The sequence below is a fragment of the Plectropomus leopardus genome, chromosome 7 (assembly GCF_026936395.1).
Source record: "Plectropomus leopardus strain MGB_pleo_1.0 chromosome 7, ASM2693639v1, whole genome shotgun sequence".
Taxonomy (NCBI): Eukaryota; Metazoa; Chordata; class Actinopteri; order Perciformes; family Serranidae; genus Plectropomus; species Plectropomus leopardus.
The window spans coordinates 2,040,551-2,060,000 of NC_142182.1; the positions used below are offsets into that span (position 1 = coordinate 2,040,551).

Sequence of the window (19,450 nt, forward strand, 5' to 3'; positions counted from 1 at the left end):
ATAGTCAAATACAGCAGCAGTAGAGCAGCAGCAGAGCAGCAGTAGAGCAGCTGTAGAGCAGCTGAAGACCAGCAGTAGAGCAGCAGTAGAGCAGCAATAGAGCTGCTGTAGAGCAGCAATAGAGCAGTAGAGCAGCAGAAGAGCAGCTGAAGGGCAGTAGTAGAGCAGCAGTAGAGCAACAGTAGAGCAGCAATTGAACAGCTGTAGAGCAGTAGAGCAGCAGTAGAGCAGCAGTAGAGCAGCAGTAGAGCAGCAATAGAGCAGCAGTAGAGCAACAGTAGAGCAGCAATAGAGCAGCAGTAGAACAGCTATAGAGCAGCAATAGAGCAGCAATAGAGCAGCAATAGTGCAGCAGTAGAGCAGCTGTTGAGCAACAGTAGAGCAGCTGTAGAGTATCAGAGCAGCAATAAGAGCAGCAGTAGAGCAGCTGTAGAGCAGCAATAGAGCAGCTGTAGAGCAGTAGAGCAGCAATAGAGCAGCAATAGAGCAGCAGTAGAGCAGCAGTAGAGCAGCAGCTCCGCCGTTCAGTTCAGTAAAATGACTGTTTTTCATACAGTATATGAAAAACATCATAGACTAAAAATAAAAATAAAGGTTTATAGCAGCGAGCGGACAGAGCGCAGATCTCCAGCTGCTGTGGACGAGTTGGACAGACTTCAATAAATGGACTGTCCCTCACTGCTCGTATACTGAGACAAGGACAGGAGACACATTAAGTAATCGAGCTGTAACTGCAGCTCCACTAAACTGTGCATGTAAACGTACAAACCAAAACCAAAACACCAAAACGTTCAGACGTGAAGAGTCGTCTTTTCACACATCGCCGTGGACCTCAGCGAGTCAGAGAGTCACAGAATAACAATCAGAAGTTATTATGGGGTGGATTTCCTTTTGTCTGGGACGTGTTGACGGTTTGTTGTGGTTGTGTGTTTGTGGCCGCAGACAAACTGCAGACCGTCTGTGATGAATCTAAATCTGACAGATAAATGGATGAATGTCTAAAACCAGAACAGGCCGCAAATCCTGACGCCGGTAAAGAGGGCTCGGTCCTCAATCTGGGCATTACCATGATCCCTGTGTGTGTGTGTGTGTGTGTGTGTGTGTGTGTGTGTGTGTGTGTGTGTGTGTGTGTGTGTGTGTGCGTGTGCGTGTGTGTGTGTGTGTGTGTGCGCGCGTGCTGGTAAACACACATAAATACGCAGACAGACAGACAGACAGACAGACAGACAGACAGACAGACAGACAGACGCTATCACACAGACAAACAGTCACTTCTGTCGCTCTTCATTCCCAGTTCAGCCAGTCCGTCGGCCTTTGGACCAGTTTGAGTTTAACTGCATTTATTTAAGTTTTTTTGACTTTTGTTGGTCCAAAACAAAATTACACCGTATCATCTGACAACTATTATCCAAACCAAAGTGTCATCCTGCTCAAATATTTAACCCTTTGAGCAAATTGGCTTTATTTCTTTTAAAACATTCAAAGAGCGAAAAAAAGCAACTTTACAAGAAATGGCCGAAAATTTTTAGTAAAACAAATAACAAGAAAATTACCTGAAAATAAGAAAAAAATTAATATATAAAATAGGGAAGGAAAAAAAAACAACAAGAAAAGAGGTTATTTTCTGGATTTTCCTCCTTTTTTGTGGGAATATTTTCACATAATTTTCATCAAATAAATGTCTCTTTTTTTCTATTAACATAGATAATTTATAGTGTTCTGTACTTTTATTACGATGCTGCGCTGAGTGGATTTAATTTTTCTTCTTCTTACTTCTTAGTTTGCAGAACACTTTTTACTAAGTAAATTTTTTTTGAGCAATTTTTTTTGCAAAAGGCAATGAGAAATGAAAAAAGAAATGACCAAAAAATATTGCAAGAAATTAGTAAAAAGTGCCAAAAAATTACGTAAAATTAGTAAAATACATTAAAAAAAGAACAAAAAAAAAGAAAAGAAAATGACCTTGGGAGATTTCTTAAAAAATATTATGATTATTCACTACCCTTATTTCAAACATGTAATAATGAAAATGATATTTTTTTATTCAACTTCTTGTAATTTGTCGAACATTTCTTGTTGCTCATTGCCTTCTTTTTCATGTTTTTGAAAGAAATCACTCAAATTTGTTCAGATTTCAAAGGTTTAAACAGACATCTAAAAGCAGCACAAGAAAAGTGATTTTATCACAAGTTTAAAGGATTAAATTGTCGAGCACATACACTGGATTAATTCAGTGTTCCTGAAGTGCGCTCTGTGAAGCTGTATTATCACCATTTTCAATATAAAACGACTTGTATCGGGATCATTGTGCGTGCTGCGCCTGCAGAGCCATGAACAGCCACATTTAGACAATTCGCAGAAACTGCACATTTAAAAAACTTCTGCAGACGCTCGGACACCAACGCAAGATCTAAAAAACGAACCATAATGTCTTCCTTTACCTTCTGCAGCAGCAGAGAGCCGGAGTATTTGGTGGTGAGTTCTCGAAGCTGAACGGAGAACACGGTCGCCCACTCCTGCACCCTGAAACACAAACAGACAACGAGTCAACATGGAGGACAAAACCTGCAGGACACGAGGACAAGAGGACACGAGGACACGGCGTCCTTTTTTTATTTCTGTATCAGTGGTCGACACGTAAACATGTTATGTTAAATCAGTGTTTTTCTCTGGAGTCTGGCGTTAAAGCGAGTGATATAACGGCTTAAGTCTCTGTCTTCATCAAGGTAAACCTACTCTAAATACAGGACACGCTTAACCCTTTAGAAGCTGGATCAACATCAGCTTTGTTGCACTGCGTTCACACACCTTTCCCAAGCATTTCATCTCCTAAAAACGCAGGAAAGAGAAATCAGAATAAGTTTATTGTCACTTCCATATATAACAGCGAGCACACATAGAGGCAAATGTTGGTCTCTCTCTCTCTCACACACACACACACACACACACAGTTATCCGTTTCTTTTTATATAAAAAGAAGTTAAAAATGCTTGTAGGCAAAATAAATAAATAAAAGCATAAAGGGCCGTTAAATAAGCAACTTGGCGAGTAAAAAAGAAAAATATATGAAGAGATAAAAAATTTCAAAAGTAAAAAAGTGAAAAGAAAATGATTTTAAAAAATTAGCTGTGTGGAAATTATGTTATCAAAAAAAGATAAATGTCCAGAAAACTATATTTATAATTCTTATAAATATAACTCTAATCATATGTTAAAGGAAAAAAAAAACTTTTTGACACTTTTCAAGGATGTTTTTGTCTCTTTTTCTTTTTTTAAAAAAAATTTATCACTATTTGCTTGTTTTCAGGTGAGTTTCTTGTGACTTTTTACCAATTTCTTGATAATTTTCAGCCGTTTCTCGTCAAGTTGATCATTGTCTTCTTCCCGTGTTTTTGAAAGAAATCAATTTGCTCAGGTTTTAAAGGGTTAAAATAGTATTTCACAGACATAAAGAGTCTTCACATAAAGAAAGACACTAATACATTTGAAACTGCTGCATCGTGACCAGAGAAAACAGAGAAAACAGAGAAAACAGAAAACAGAGAAAACAGAAAACAGAGAAAACAGAAAACAGAGAAAACAGAGAAAAGGTCTGTGAGATTCACTTTCGCTCAAAAGACAGAAAACCTACAACAACCACAATGCATTGCACCAACAAACGCTCCCGCTGATGGGTGACTTTTTGGGTGACCTTGTCTGTTCTGCTGAAAGCAGCACGAAAAAGTGACGTCGCTCCAGATATCAAAGGGTTAAACACCTCATATGTTAATTTGTACTTCACATCATCCACTTGTCATTGTTTGTTTATGTGTTGAGTTTCATACGTTTGATTTAAGGCTCTTGTGTACACAGGTGATTGTGTGTGTGTGTGTGTGTGTGTGTGTGTGTGTAACAGTGAGTTTTTGGTGTGTGTTGCTTTGTGTTTGGTTGCCATGGTGACGCTCTGCAGCAGCTGCAGCGAGTTTACGGCAGAAAAAGGCCGTCAAATATGACAGTGACGAAAGAGATTTAGATAATCTGTTCTTCATCTGGGTCACAGCAGAGAGCTGCAGGTGTGTGCTCAGCACAAACTCACACTCACACACTCACACACACACACACACACACACACTCACACACACACACACACACACACACACACACACACCTGCAGAGTCGCGGTGCAGCCAAAGTTTCAGTCTCAGTGTCATAAATAATCATACAGAATAAATACTGAGGAGATGTTTCTGAGTTTTCTTTCTTTTCAAATGTTTGACAAATTATTGTTTACGTTGTGTATCTTCTGTTGTTTGTTTTCATGTTTATTGTTAGTTTTTAAAGTAAATATTACATTTCTGTCAGCTTTTTAAGATTAGAGCCTTTGATAGATTGATTCTTTTTCTCTTGTTTGACTGTTATTAGCAAATAGCAATATTAGTTCATTTACTTAAAGCAATACTTTATCCAGCCACAATGCGGCCTACGGCGTCACCGCCTCACGTCACCTCACGCCACCTCACGCCACCTCACGTCACCTCACGCCACCTCACGCCACCTCACGCCACCTCACGTCACCTCACGTCACCTCACGTCACCTCACGTCACCTCACGCCACCTCACACCGCCTCACGCCGCAAACTTAAAACGCAAACTCAAAACCCTGCCTTTTTAGATCCGCTTTAAATTTTTATCTTTACATATTTATTTATTGACTATTCTTAACGATTTGAGGTGAAAAATAAAAACTCAGTGACAGAATCTTGGTTTATATTTGATCAGCGCTGCTTCATCTCGATCTCTCCTTTTTTTTAATCAGTTTTCAGTCAAACTCGTTTTTGCTGTGCAGGAAGCAGTTAGTCGTCCTCCTCCTGTGTACAAACTCACTATTTTTGGATGGAGGAGGGAGGCGGCTCTGTCTATGTGCTTCTTAATCTTTGTGTCTGTGGTGGCGGCATCACAAAACAGCCCCAAGAGCCCGAGAAAAACACCGGATGACGGGTTTTGCATGAATTTGTGTTGTTTTTCGTTAAACGTGTTGTCTTTCAGTTTCATGACGACCTCTCAAAGTGCTGCTCACCCTGAGGCAACAATAAATCCTTCAGCTCTCTGCAGATTTACTTTTTATCTCAGGCTCTTAACAAAAGAGCTTCAGCCATCAGATCGCACAGAAACACACACACAGGGCCGTCAGTGCGAGGACGTGACGCGCGGTGCAGCTCCCAGAATCCTCTACACGCAACTCTTATTCGTCTTTCCAATTTACGCATGCGCGGAGATTTTATGGGTTGTGACAGTAATACTCAATGTATGGTCTGTGGGCCAAATCTGGCCCCTGAAAGGGCGCTGAAGGACCCCCAATCATTTTCTAATAAATTGATCGCGTCCTTAAATCTGAAAAATGTCTTAAAATCCTAGAAACCTCAGAAAATACAAGAAATGTCCTAAAATCTAGGAAATGTTCTTAAAATCCTGGAAATTTCCTAAAATCCTAGAAATGTCCTTAAATTTGAGAAATGTCCTAAAATCCTAGAGACTTCCTAAAATCTGATAAAGGGCCTTATATCCCATAAATGTCCTAAAATCCCAGAGATTTCCTAAAATCTGAGAAATTTCTTAGAGTCCTTGAAAGGTTGTAAAGTCATATAAATGTTTCAAGAGACGGAGAAATGTCCAAAAATCCCGGAAACTTCCTAAACCCAGAGAAATGTCCTAAAATCCTAGAGACCTCCTTAAATCTAATAAAGGGCCTTTTATCCCAGAAATGTCCTACAATCCTAGAGATTTCCTAAAATCTGAGAAATGTCTTAGAGTCCTAGAAATGTTCCAAGAGATGGAGAAATGTCCAAAAATCCTGGAAACTTCCTAAACCCAGGGAAATGTCCTAAAATCCTAGAAATGTCCTAAAATCCTAGAAATGTCCTAAAATCTGAGAAATGTCCTAAAATCCTCCAAATGACATAAAATTCTAGAAATGTCCTGAAATCTGAGAAATGTCCTAAAACCCTAGGAACGTCCACAAATCTTTGAAACGTACCAAAATCTGAGACACATGTAAGGAGCTGCTGACTTTAGAGAGAAATTTGAATCAGGCTAATTTATAATAAAATAATGAAGCTCATGAACCTGCCGTCTCTCTCCATCTGTCACCAACTTCATCTAAAAATCCTCCCCAAAATACAAATCCTCCATCAAGATCACCTCTAAAATCTAATCATCTGATCCTCGGTGCTGAGGCTGATCTGCCCCACGGACCGAAGCCAAATCTGCCGACCGTAACGTGGACGCAGAGACAGACGCGACTCATCATATTCAAATTTACAACCGACAGGATGGAGGTCAAACATTACGACACTGCGGTGACATGAAAAAACAAAAAAAACATCCACCGGCTGAAGCTACAAATCTGTGTCAGAGATGACCGACGGCCCGGAAAGTTACACAAACATTTTGAGAAAGTTATAACTTCTTATTTTAGGATGTTTTTTTCCCTTAAAGTTTGATAAGTAAACTTGTTACGAGGTGATGATCTCTTTGTAAGATATGCCATCTGTTTTCAGCTCCAGAGACAAGGCCTAAATACGGCTTTAAAATAATAATCAATCGACAAATCAAAATTCATAAATCACAAATCTGACACTAAACTAAGTCTGTGTATCTGAGGGGGTCCTGGTTTAAGAACCGGAGAGTCAACGGTTCAATTCCAGCTCTGACCGAGTATAAAGGTGGAGCGGAGCAACAGACGAACAACTGCACCAGAAATGGCCCAAAAATTAGCACGAATTGGTAAAAAGTTTAAAGAAAATTATCAAAAAATCAATTTAAAAAATTATAATAAATAAAATTTGAAACAAAACAAAACAAAAACACTAGAATGACATTAAAAAGTACTAAAAAAACATTTTTGTCCTGTAACATAATATTAAAAATATCCTTATTAACTACGTTTTTCTGATTTTGAACACTCTTAAGTGAAGTAACATTTTTAAAGCAGGACTTTTATTTGTATTTTTACTGTGTGGTGTTTGTACTTTTACTGATTTAAATTCCACATTATCAAAAAGTTGAATCTCTTTATCTCTGTATTTCTCACAGGTGACACCAGGTGACACGGCGGTCTGTGGAGGCCGGCGGCGGAGGGTCGGCGGGGGAATGTGGGTCAGGGTGGAAGGTGACCGGGCTGACGGGGCTGACGGGGCGTGGCCGGTGGCCAGTTATCCGTGCGGGCACGCAGATGGTGAGAGAGGAGGGAGAAGCTGCAGCGCTGGACGCTAACACGGGCCGACAGCTTCATGCTAATGAGGCTGTTAGTATGAGCGACCACAACTGCACACCCTTCATACACGGTTTTTGGGGTTTTTTTTAACCAATAAATTTCTGACTTTTCCATGAAATTTTCAAGACGACATTTCCTGAAACGACCATCGATACTCCTTATCGGTTCTTTTTCATTGCACATTTTAAAATACTGGTGATTTTCTTTTTTTTAAAAGATATTTTTAGGGCGTTTTTGCCTTTAATAGATCGGACCACATGAGTGTGGGGGGGGGGAGAGAGGGGATGACATGCAGCAAAAGGCTGAGGCTGGAATCGAACCCGCGGCTGCTGCGGTGAGGACACAGCCTCTAAACATGGGACACCCGCTCGATCCACTGAGCCACCAGGTGCCCCAGTGTCGGTGATTTTCAAAGAAAAAGTTTGGCGATTTTTTTTTCTTAACCCTTCACACCTGGTTCAGACAGCCGTCACAAGTATTTAAACCTCTGAAACCTGAGAAAAACAGTCTGATTCTTTTTTTGTCCTTTTTTTTTGATGACATGGAGAAAAAAACTGTAAATAAATAGTACAATGTAACAAGAAAATGACATAATCTGGGAGGGATTGTTAGATCATTACCCCAAAACTACGGATGATATCCAAAAGACTATATTTATATATTTTATAATTATATTTAAAAAAAAAAAAAAAGATTTCTTAAATTTGTAATAGCATTTTTTAAGATCACATTTTTTTTTTTGCTTTTTACTTTTCTTTTTTGTCATTTATTATCAGGTCAGTTTCTAGTAACTTTCTGCTAAATTCTTTTTAGCAAAAGTTGTTTATAGCTGTTGTTTTATAAATTAGTACATTTAATCTTTTTTTAAATAACTAGGGAAAATATCTAAAATATCTTATTCTTTTTTTAGACAAAATTTCAGCTAATTTCCTTTTACTTTTTACTAATTTCTTGTTAATTTTTGGGTCATTTCTTCTTTCATTGTTAGTTTTTGAAAGAAATCGTGGGAGTTCTCTCAGGTTTCAAAGGGTTAATGCTTAGCTCTAAATTAAACAGTTGATATCAGCTGAAGCAGTTGTATCTGCAGGACGTGGAATAATGTCTCTGCTCAGAAACAGAGGACAGCAGATTTCAGTGCGTCCTGCGGGAAAACTGCAGTCAGCTGACACAAACGTACTCCCTCAGGACCGCCATGAAAACAGAGTGCACTCTGGGAGTTTGTTTATCTGGAACAAGTCCAGTCAGGACGGTTTTTATACAAGCTGTCTGTTAAAATCCACACTGCACACTGGGAAGAGCCCATTAGGTCTATTAATGTGACTGTTCAAACGGCTGCATGAAGGAATCCCAAAATAACATGATGAGAATCTCAAACGGTCCACATGTGAAGTAGCAGGATTTGTACAAATGAAACCGTCTTCAGACATGCCAGCTTGTAATAAAAAATAATGTCAACATGTCTATTCAACGTATGGCTAAGTGTTATTAAATATACTAAATATATGTCTAATCGTGCAAAAGAAACTGATAATATTCCAATTTCATGGACCTGAGAAGAGACACCTGCACCTTAAAGGTTTGAATTATTTTACAAAAATATTATATTAAAGACAGTAATAACTAGCTGTTACAGAATAATATAATGTTGAGGCACATTTTGGCAAGTTTTGTTGTTTTTTTTTTAAACTTTTTTTAAAAACCAATTTTCAGGTCATTTTTTTCTAAATAACTTTTTGCTAATTTGTTGAAGAAAAGCCAGAGAAAACTACATTTATGATTGATTGCAAATCTAAAAGTATGTCACAAAATTAAATTTTAAATATATATTTTAAAAGACTTTTTTTCTGGGGTCATTGTGTTTGAATATGCAAAATGAATTGAGAATATTCCTTTTTGATGGAAAGCTGCAGTTTTTAGAAAAACAGCCCTTATACCTGAGGAGACACCTGAACGTTCAGGAGTTTAATCAGTTAAACAACTTATTACAAAACATAATAACAAGCTGTTACTGAATTATATATTTTAAGCACTTTTGACAATTCTTTATTTAAGTTTTGTTTTTACTTTAAATAAAAAAACTACACTTTTTCCAGGTTAATTTTTTGTTAATTTTTTTGGGTAATTTTTGGGGGGGTTTTCTGGTATTTTATTGTCATTTTTTAATAATTTCTTGCAAATTTGGGGGCTATTTCTTCTTTTGTAACTCATTGTACACTCCCCATGTAAAAAAATAATTTTCAAATGTTTCCTAATATATGCTGAGAAATGCAGAATATTCCCATTTGATGAAAAAAAAAAACAGCCCTTCTACCTGAGAGGAGACACCTGCACGTTAAGGACTTAAATGAGTTTGTGTGGTTATACATGTGATAATGATTCTCCCGCAGCAGCTGGAAGACAAAGGTCCAGCAGAGGACGTGAGGGACACTTACGTCTCCGGTGGGATCTTCATCTGAGCCTGAGCTGTAATCCACAGGCAGAAAAATCCCAGAATCCTCAGGAGCTTCCTCATTCCCGGCGTCCTGCCCTCCATCCTGCTTCCAACTCCCAACACGAAGCTCCTCGCAGCGCCGACTGGAAAATCTTGGAGGCGTTTTTTACAAACTGCTCTGAAGTTCAGATCATGAAGAGTTTGTGGGAAACGGCTTCCTCATGTTGGCTACAGAGAGAAGAAGAAGAAGAAAATGACGGTGGTCGGACCCTGAGCGCTCTCCGTCAGACAAATCTGTCCTAAAGCCGGCATCTTTTTCCTGTTTCAGCTTCTCGTCCTCTCCGAAGAAACTTTTAAATAACTTTAAAGATGTAAAACAAGCAGATTTTTAAGTGCAAAAAGAAGAAACTTTTGAGTTTAAAGATGAAAATGAGTCCTTCTCAGAGAAAAACAGGAGAAAAACATGATGGAGAGAAGTTTCCTGTGCACCTGCTCCAGGTTTTTTCCAGGTTTTTCCAGGTTGCTCCTCATGAAACCAGGACCAATGATTGTGTTAATTTCTCCATCTTGCAGCTATTAAGTGAGACACAAAGCCGGCAGTCTGCGGCAGATTTTGCAGCCGCTCGCCTCCACTGTCACCCAATTTGCAACGTAATCCACTTGGATTAAAAACTCCTCTTCCCCATGGAGAGAGAGAGAGAGAGAGAGAGGGAGGGAGGGGGGACGAGGAGGGAGGGATTGGAGCGTGGGATTGGACGAGGGCTCCGTTTTATCTAAGAGGATTACAGTGATTTCTGGCAACAGGCTCTCCTGTGACCAATCAGAGCGTCAGAGCGGCCGGAAGAGAAGAAACCCTGAGGTTCAGTTTGGCTGCTGAGAGAGAGACAGAGAGACAGAGGGCGAGCGGCCAACAGTGACATGATGCCCCAACACACACACACACACACGCACACGCACACACACACACGCACACACGCACACACACGTACAACGAGCTAAATACTGTAAAACCTAAATTATTGTGCGGGCTATTTAATTGTTGCTCAAATCATTGAACTGATATTTGGGTGTCTATAAGTGTCGAGCTTTTAATTCATTTCCCACAAAACTGCTGCTCAGCAAAGATGAGAAATCCAAACGAAATGACCCAGAGGTTAGCAACGAAAAAAAAGCAAAAAAAAAATACCAGAGAATTCGCTAAAAGCAAACAAAAGACAAAAACAAAAAAAACTGGAAAAAATAAATAATAAAATATACAAAGCAAGAATTTACCTGGAAAAAATGCTTTAAAATTACAATATTTGTGTAAAATAATTTTAAATGTGTTATTACGATAATTGCAAATATAGTTCAATTTACTTTTTTTTTTTCACACACTCAGCAGTTTCAGTCTGGCGCAGATCGACTGAGACTTTGAGTCTAATCTGATAAAAACTAATTGGAGGCAAAGCTGTTGACCAATTACAGCTCACCATCATCCGCGCTCCTCCTCCTCCTCCTCCTCCTCCTCATCCTCCTCCTCCTCCTCCTCCTCCTCCTCTTCCTCCTCAGCAGCAGTAGCGGCTGCAGGGAAACACATCTGCTCTGGGATGAAAAAAAAAACACAGCATGGGTTATTTGATTGCAAAAGTTTTCTGTTATTCCACATGCTGGCGCTGGGCTGAAGATATAGTGATATTTTTAGGGTATATGTCAATGCACTACATGTGTCTTGATATATTTTTAAAAACATATTTTTATTGAATTTTAGAAAACATACAAACTGTCACACGGCGTCACAGAACGACCAGTAAAATAACATAAACGCATATTCTTGGTTTTTCTTCCTCTCTTGTCCTCTATTATGTCATTTTTTTATTTATTGTTTTTTATCAGTGTTGTTTTTTGATTTATTTATCCACGTACAGCACTTTGGTCGACTCTGTTGTTTTTAAATATGCTTCATAAATAAATCTGGATTGGATTCGGACATGCCTACATGACACTCACACACATACAGAAACGTTAGAAGAACTTGCATTTGACTGATGTTGATCCAGGTTTCAAAGGGTTTAAGTTTAACAAGAGTAAAATCCTAATTTTTTGTTAATAAAGAAGTAAATGAAGCATCAAACAGCCACGATGACTCAAGCTGAGAGCTGAAAAATACAAGAGTCAAACTTTTTGAGCTCCAGACTGAGAAAGGTGACTTTTCCAGTAAAACTATCACATCACGTTTGGTTTCTTCGCATTGATTCTGTGTCAAATACAAGACTGTTTACTTCTGAAGTCCAAAATTAGTTTGACCTTCTTATTTACAGTATATCTGAAATTTAAAGCCACTTACAGTCACAGTTTGAGGTTTCTCAAACGCTGCTTTGGAAAGTTATTAGAACCTGTAGGCGATCTGTCAGATCTCTGCAGTCGTTCTTCAATGGACTCAAACTGACTAAAGATCTCAGGTGTTCGGATGTAAAAGTCTGCTGGCTGCAGTTTGGTGGTTTCACGGTTCATTAATTATTGATCCGAGTCACAAGAATAACCACAGATCGATCAATAAGATCAGAGAGTCAGAGAGGATCCGCCGCTTCACCGCTGTGACCGACCGCATGATCACGCTCGCTCTGCGTCCTCAGAACGATGATACTCACTTCAGTAAGTACTCTAAAACTGATAAATCAAGTACAAACCAAACGTGACACTTCCGGTGCCTTTAACCCTTTAACACCTGCATATAATCAGTTCTCTTGTGCTGCATTCAGACACCTTTTACACTGATTTAAACCTCTGAAACCTGAGAAATTTGGTTTGATTTCTTTCAAAAATACGTCAAAAAACGTAACGAGTAACTTGGCAAAAAATGTCCTGCAAAATGCAAAAAAAAAAAAAATTATAATAAAATAAAAATAATAATTAGGATAATATATAATAATAATGATACATTAATTATTATAATTATTTTTACATTACTTGTATATTAGCCTAGGAGGGATTATAAGTTATTATCCAAAAGATAGGGCGATATATCCAGAAAATAATTTAAAATTCAGGTAATTATAGATTTAAAATTAAGTTACAGGAAAAAAAGTGTAGTTATTTTTATTGGGGTCATTTTATGCCTTTTTTTTGTTACTTTCTGCCATCTTTATACTAATTTCTTTCTCATTTTTGGGCCATTTCTTGTTAAGCTGCTCATTGCACTCTTTCCATGTTTTTGAAAGAGATTATGCCAATTTGTTCAGGTTTCAATGGGTTAATAAACCACTAAAATGTCAATAACATTAAAAATAGAGAGGATATAAGTTATTACGATGTGTAAATTATGACAACCTTTTTAACACACACGCTCCTGCGTCAGTGCAGAAACATGAAGTCTGCAGAGAAAAGCTCAGAGAAGCAATGAGTCAACAGCTCCCTCTGCTGTTTAAAGACTTCACATACAACTGTCAGCACTCACGCAGCTCTGTGAGGCCGCGCACGCAACGAGGACCAAACGAAATCACTGCACTTTCCAAAGGTTCACTTTCAGTGTAAAAGTCAAAAAATCACAAAAACAGAGAGCATAAGAGCCCACAGCCACAAACACACGACAATGAACGCAGTGCATCGTCATCTAAGAAGTCCTCAGATCTTTGAAGTAAAAGTATCAATATCATTATGCAAAAAAAGTAAATATATATATATTTTTTTAATCCATCATCTAAGAAGTCCGCAGATCTTTGAAGTAGTATATTTTTTTTCAGTTGAAAATGCATCGTCTAAGAAGCCCAAACACAAGACGATGAACGCACTACATCGTCATCTAAGAAGTCCTCAGATCATTGAAGTAAAATATCGTACGCAAAAATCTATATTTTTTTATTAATATTTAAAAATCCATCATCTCACAGGTCCTTGGGTCTTTGAGGTTAAAGAACAGAAGTTATGAAACAGAAATCAAAATGTGGTGACGTGATGGATCAGGTTTAAGGACACTAACTGCTTTCATCATTTTATGATCTGGGTCATGAAGGTCGGCCGACCACCGACTGCGTCCTCACACACCAGCACATTCTCCCCCGAGACTTCTCAGAACTCTGTGTGTGTGTGTGTGTGTGTGTGTGTGTGTGTGTGTGTGTGTGTGTCTGTGTGTGTGTGTGTGTAAGAGCTGCTGATGAGGTGGGTTCCACGTCCTCGAGGTGTCGTGGAGGATCTGGTAACAGTGAGGTCTCAGTGTCAGAGACGAAAGTAAATCACATGGTCAGAGTGCTTCACTGACACACCCACCCAGTCACGCAGTCACACACACACACACACACACGCACACACACACACACACACACACACACACACACACACACACACACACACACACACACACACACACACACACACACACACACACACGCACACACACACACACACACACACACACACACACACACACACACACACACACACACACACACACACACACACACACACACACACACACACACACAGAAAAGTCTCGCTTCCCACAACAAATGCCTCCACATGACATCACATGTACACATAACCTGTAATAAAGCCGAACATTTGACAGTTCAAAGTCATGGAAAATTAAAAAAAGGGGTTTTTTTTTGTATTATTCAGCGAATAAATAACTTGAGTTCGTTCGTTTTTCTCGACATTGCACGTCTTGCGGTGCGACCCTTGTGCATCACAAAGTCAATTCAGAAACGATAAATTGTGTGGCTTTTCAAGACCTGAAAAAATGAGTGTTAATTCCATGACTTTTCCAGGTTTTCCATGACCGCAGGCGCACTGATTTAAAAAAGGAATGTGTTCTCACTGCAGTCAAATCAAAAATATCCCTCAACAGTTTTGTAGGTTAAAAATGGGGGTGTTATATTTATGAGCCTCAGCCATAAACAGGCGAGGATAAACTGAGCTGCACAGGTTGAGGCCTCGGGGAAACGCAGAAGCCAGATATCAGTGAATATTGCTGATTGTATGACAGATATTACATTCATGACTTAGTGGCTGATGAGCAGTTATCTCATGGATTTGGACTTTTGTGATCTACAGGAGGTAAATACATGTCTGCATATAGCTGTTTTTTTGTGCTGTCTTTTGTGTTTGGTAGGCCGAAGACAAATTTCCACCTTGGTGGACAATAAAGATATAATCTATTCTATATTCTACTCTATTGTATTCTATATCAAGCCCTCTGCTGTTCAAAAAGAGCACTGCGGTATAATTTTCATCTCAGCAATTTGAATCTCAGATTTTTTATTGATTTTTGAGTGTCTCACGATGCAACATGACATCCCGCCATCGGCCACAGTTATGATATTTTTAGGTTACAGGTGAGAGCCCTGTTATATTTAAAAAGTACCCAGGGCCCCACCCAAAGTACTACTACACCTACCACATTCACATAATATTATATAGCTACATGGGACGCGTGTTACAAACATGTTCATTTACAGACAACTGGATGAATGTTTCTCTTTGAGCAGCGATTGATTTCTGAAGGCTGTTATGGAAACGTTTTGGTTTTTGAATCTTCATTCACACGACACTTTAAGAGCGACGTGTCCTGATGTCCTGACTCTGCACATGCTCAGTAAACACCTCCCCCCTCCCTCAGTAGTAGTTGTACATAACTGTGACACCTGAGTTGTGTGGCACGTAGCATGACATGCCGGTCACCGAGCCCGAGCGTCATCGGGCTCCTCTCGACACCCACCCCGGGGTCAGAGGTCGAGTGGTGTCCATAGCAACATACCAGTTACATAACCTCCTCCTCGCCACAAACACGAGTGCGGCTCTCACTTTCAGTAAACACCGATCAGTTACTGACCAGAAGCTGCATCGAGCAGCCAATCAGAGAAAACACCTCATCCTCCCAGGCGTCAAGGTGGATGTTTTTATAAGCTGGTGATATAATAAAAGAATCCAGTAACAGAACTCACCTCTGTGGCCTTTCATGCCACGTTAACCCTTTAAACACATGGGGAAAATGCAATAAGCAACTGAAGAAGACATGGCACAAAAGACGTTTTTAGGCCTTATACTCAACGTTCACAATATGGTCATTTTATATATCGCACATGGAACCAGCCACAGCACCTCGAGTACATTCAATATATTGCCCTCCCCTAATTAAAAGTACGTACTCAACACCAACAATAAGTCTGTCACAGGACGAGCACATGCATCAGGATGAACCTCTCTGCAGTATTTGGTGTGTTTTTAACGGTGGATTTTCTCTCCTGCGTCTCTACACAGCAAACAGCTGCTGAGCTATCAAAGTCCAGTCCATCATCCTCAGCTTCACGTTAACACAGCACTCCAACTCTGCTGTGTGTGTGTGTGTGTGTGTGTGTGTGTGTGTGTGTGTGTGTGTTGAGGAGGGGGTTTCATCCCTCTGATATGGAGGGCTTAGCCGACCCGGAGCACAACAATGGTCGTATTGAGGAGGACGCTGCCCCGCGTGGCCTGGCGTGGATGGAGGGTTATGGAGGGGTTTTGGGGGGGTTGATGTGGATGTTCTTTGGGGGGGTTGTTATGAGTAGAGACCCTGAGCCCTGCAGCTGTCGCCTGGCACGCTCCGGCCTCGGGGAGAACCGGCAGCTCACGTCACTGCCAAGTGTCCTGCTGCGGCCGATGGCGGGGGCCTCTGTCATCGTGGGGCATCTGGAGCGGTGGTGGTGGTGGTGGCGGGGGGTTAGGTGGCTGGAGAGGAACCAACGACCACCATTACACCACCCGAGCCCCCTTAAGCCGCCTCCCTCCCTCCCTCACCCCTGGGCTGCGTGTCACCCAGCTGCTTCACCCTCCGATGCCCCCTGAAGATGGAACGTGTCACAGTTCGAGCGTCAGGCCGTTTATACCGCCCACACGTGATCTGCTGTCGACTCAGAGCGTCAAAACCAGCAGCTGTCAATCTGTCTCGCAAAGTGGGCAACTCATCGACCAGCTAGTTTACTGGACGGACTTCGCACAAGGTCCGAGACTTTAACAATCTCTGTAACTACAGTTAAATAAGCAGGAAAAAACAATAAGTCTTCTGTTTTCTCCTCCTTTGAACTGTCAGTAAGAACTAAGTGTGTTGTTTCTTCAGCTGATGAGTTTATCTTCATACACAGACTCGACTTTAGAGGTAAAAATATGCCACAAACTGGTGAAAATCATCACTATCGACAATTTAAGGAGCATGACTTAGTATGTGAACTGGGATGAGTTAGTAGTTTATCTACTGATAATGCAATGAACATAATGAATTCAAGAGCTAAAAAAACAACACCTGAAAAATAATGATGTTTTCTCAAATACTGGTTCATGCAGAACAGCATGCTGCACATTAGAAATGAAAATATTTTATTTTGGAAATCAAAAAGACAACACTTCTGCTGTTTATTTCACCCTTTGAAACCTAAACAAATTGGCTTAATTTCTTATAAAAACATGGAAAGGAAGTCAGTGGGCTGTCGAAGAAGAAACAACCAAAAATGTAGCAAGAAACTAGTAAAAAAAAAACAAAAAAACAAGCAAATTAGTAATAAATAAATTAATTTTTTAAAAAAGAAAAGAAAAACAAAGTTAAAAAACAAACATGAAAATGGAAAAGTGCTTAAAAATCACAGTAATTTTGCAACCTAATTTTATATTTGTAGCTATGATAATTATAAACATTAAAAAAAATTGGTGCTAATATATTATTTCTTACTGAGTTGCTCATTGTCTTTCTTCCCCATATTTTGGGGCGAAATAAAAATCACACCAATTTGCACACAGGCTTCAAAGGTTTAAAGACTTGTGAAAGGTGAGAGCAGCGCTAGAAAAGTGATGCTGCTCCAGGTTTCAAAGGGTTAAAATAAAAGGTTATTTAGGGGTGAAGACTGAGGCTTCATTTCAGTATCTGAGTTGAGGTGTAAAAGCAAGATAGATGATCTTCACCTCCTCAAAAACTTTTAAGGAGCAGTATACGACATTGAACAAATCTACGATTTAGACTGAGCTGGTAGCTAGCAGCTAACGGTACTAACTGAAAAAACAGCACTAACAGTGGCAACAGTGCTGACTGACCTACCAGTGTTACCATGGAGGGAACTGGAGAATGAGATCCATGCTTCTGCGACAATGTAGTTATTTTCTCTCACACAACTGCAGAACGTACGTGCTGGCTGCCAGTTGGTTGCAGTCGTTGCAGTGTTTTTATCTGCAACTTTTTGGCCAAGACCCAGGCGATGTGAGGCAACGTGAGGCAATGTGAGACGACGTGAGGAGACGTGAGGCGACATAAAGAGACATGAGGCAACATAAAGAGACACGAGGCGACTTGAGGCACCATGAGGCAAAGTGAGTCAATGTGAGGCAACGTGAGGCGAAGTGAGGGGACGTGAGGTGATGCAAAAATCGGCGTCATTGCTGCTTGCTCTTTTGCGTTGGTTTGGTGTGTCTGGGCCTAAAACATGCATGCTCAACCGGACCTTCTACGAAAACATCAGAGAGGTCGTACTAGTGCTCTAATTACGAGTATTATATTATGGTCCAAATTGTCTGGCACTAGGGGCATCCTCCCTTCTCAACATCGTACCCAGAAAGCATTGTGATTTTTCATTGTTTCTATATGACGTGGTAAAGGTTGGATTTCACAGCACGGAGGATCAATAAAAACTAAACACAGCACCACAGAACAAAGTGACTGAAGGAAAAGAGATGAGACTGAAGTCTGTCCTCTCACGCAGAGCGTCCGCAGCAGTGTGGCATCGCTGTGGCCTTTTGCACGTGGCTGACCCCTCCACATATTACATCACTCCCGTCCGTATCGTGTTGCTCAAAAGTCGAAATATTCGCTGCGACATCTGTTTAATTAAAACTCCAGGCCTAATCGATGTGAGCCAAACCGCAAGTGCCGAGGTTTAAACTGCCGCCGCTGCATCACTTCTTGTTCTCTGTTCGTCCAGCGCGCAGCTCACAGTTGGTTTATTATTTATCTGCCGGCGTTGGGCCAACAGTTGCTGCTCTGAGGCCACCTGCAGCTGTCACTTCACTTCACTACTACTGCTACTACTGCTACTACTACTGCTACTACTGCTACTACTACTGCTACTACTGCTACTACTACTGCTACTACTGCTACTACTACTGCTACTACTGCTACTACTACTGCTACTACTACTGCTACTATTACTGCTGCTGCTGCTGCTGCTGCTCAGAGCGATCTGCAGAAAAACCCAATTCACCCTGAAATCATAACGGATGCAAATCTTCCTCTTTCGGTACATTGATGTTAGATTTTACGAAGTCATGATGGTTCCTCAGGGTGAACTGGCCAAATTCATACTGGTTCATGTGGGCACTGCTTTGATATCTAACGTCAACCAATATTAGCAATGTTTCGGCACAAAGCAAAATATTTAAAAGTTTAGCCGTCTTGCATAATGCCTTCTTGCCTAAAAGTTAAGACCAGTGATACTAAACATACAGCCTGCGGGCCAAATCTGGCCCCTGACAGGGTGCTGGATGGCCCATCAACCATTTTTTAATTCAGAATAAAAATAAAGTGATTCACACTGGGAATTGTTGAGTGCATAAAACAGCATTAAAACAGAGCTTTTTGATTTAAAAAAAAGTGCCAGGGGAGGATCCCCCACACCCCCTACCAGAGGTCCTAGCTAAGACACTGCTGTCCTAAAATCCTACAAATGTCTTAAAATCATAGAAATGTCCTGAAGTTGTTAAAATGATCCTAGAAACCCCCTAAATCCTAAAAAATGTCCTAAAATCAGGTCCCAGGACGTTTGCTGGTCAGGCAG

General features: G+C 40.2%; 1 protein-coding gene across 2 annotated transcripts in view; it reads right to left on the minus strand.

The window, feature by feature from the left end:
* The window catches only part of LOC121956328 (voltage-dependent calcium channel subunit alpha-2/delta-4-like), a 113,167-nt gene extending 102,840 nt beyond the window's left edge, over positions 1-10,327 (minus strand). Inside the window, exons 1-3 of one of the 2 annotated variants that reach the window (XM_088079606.1) lie at positions 10,173-10,321; positions 9,685-9,911; positions 2,442-2,523 (exon numbers count right to left, since the gene is read on the minus strand). In XM_088079606.1, the coding sequence (XP_087935732.1) occupies positions 2,442-2,523; positions 9,685-9,785 (183 nt within the window). In that variant the 5' untranslated portion in view covers positions 9,786-9,911; positions 10,173-10,321. Of the gene's footprint in view, positions 1-2,441; positions 2,524-9,684 lie in introns of both variants that reach the window. The other variant, XM_088079607.1, reaches the window with a different exon arrangement.
* Positions 10,328-19,450: the final 9,123 nt, after the last annotated feature.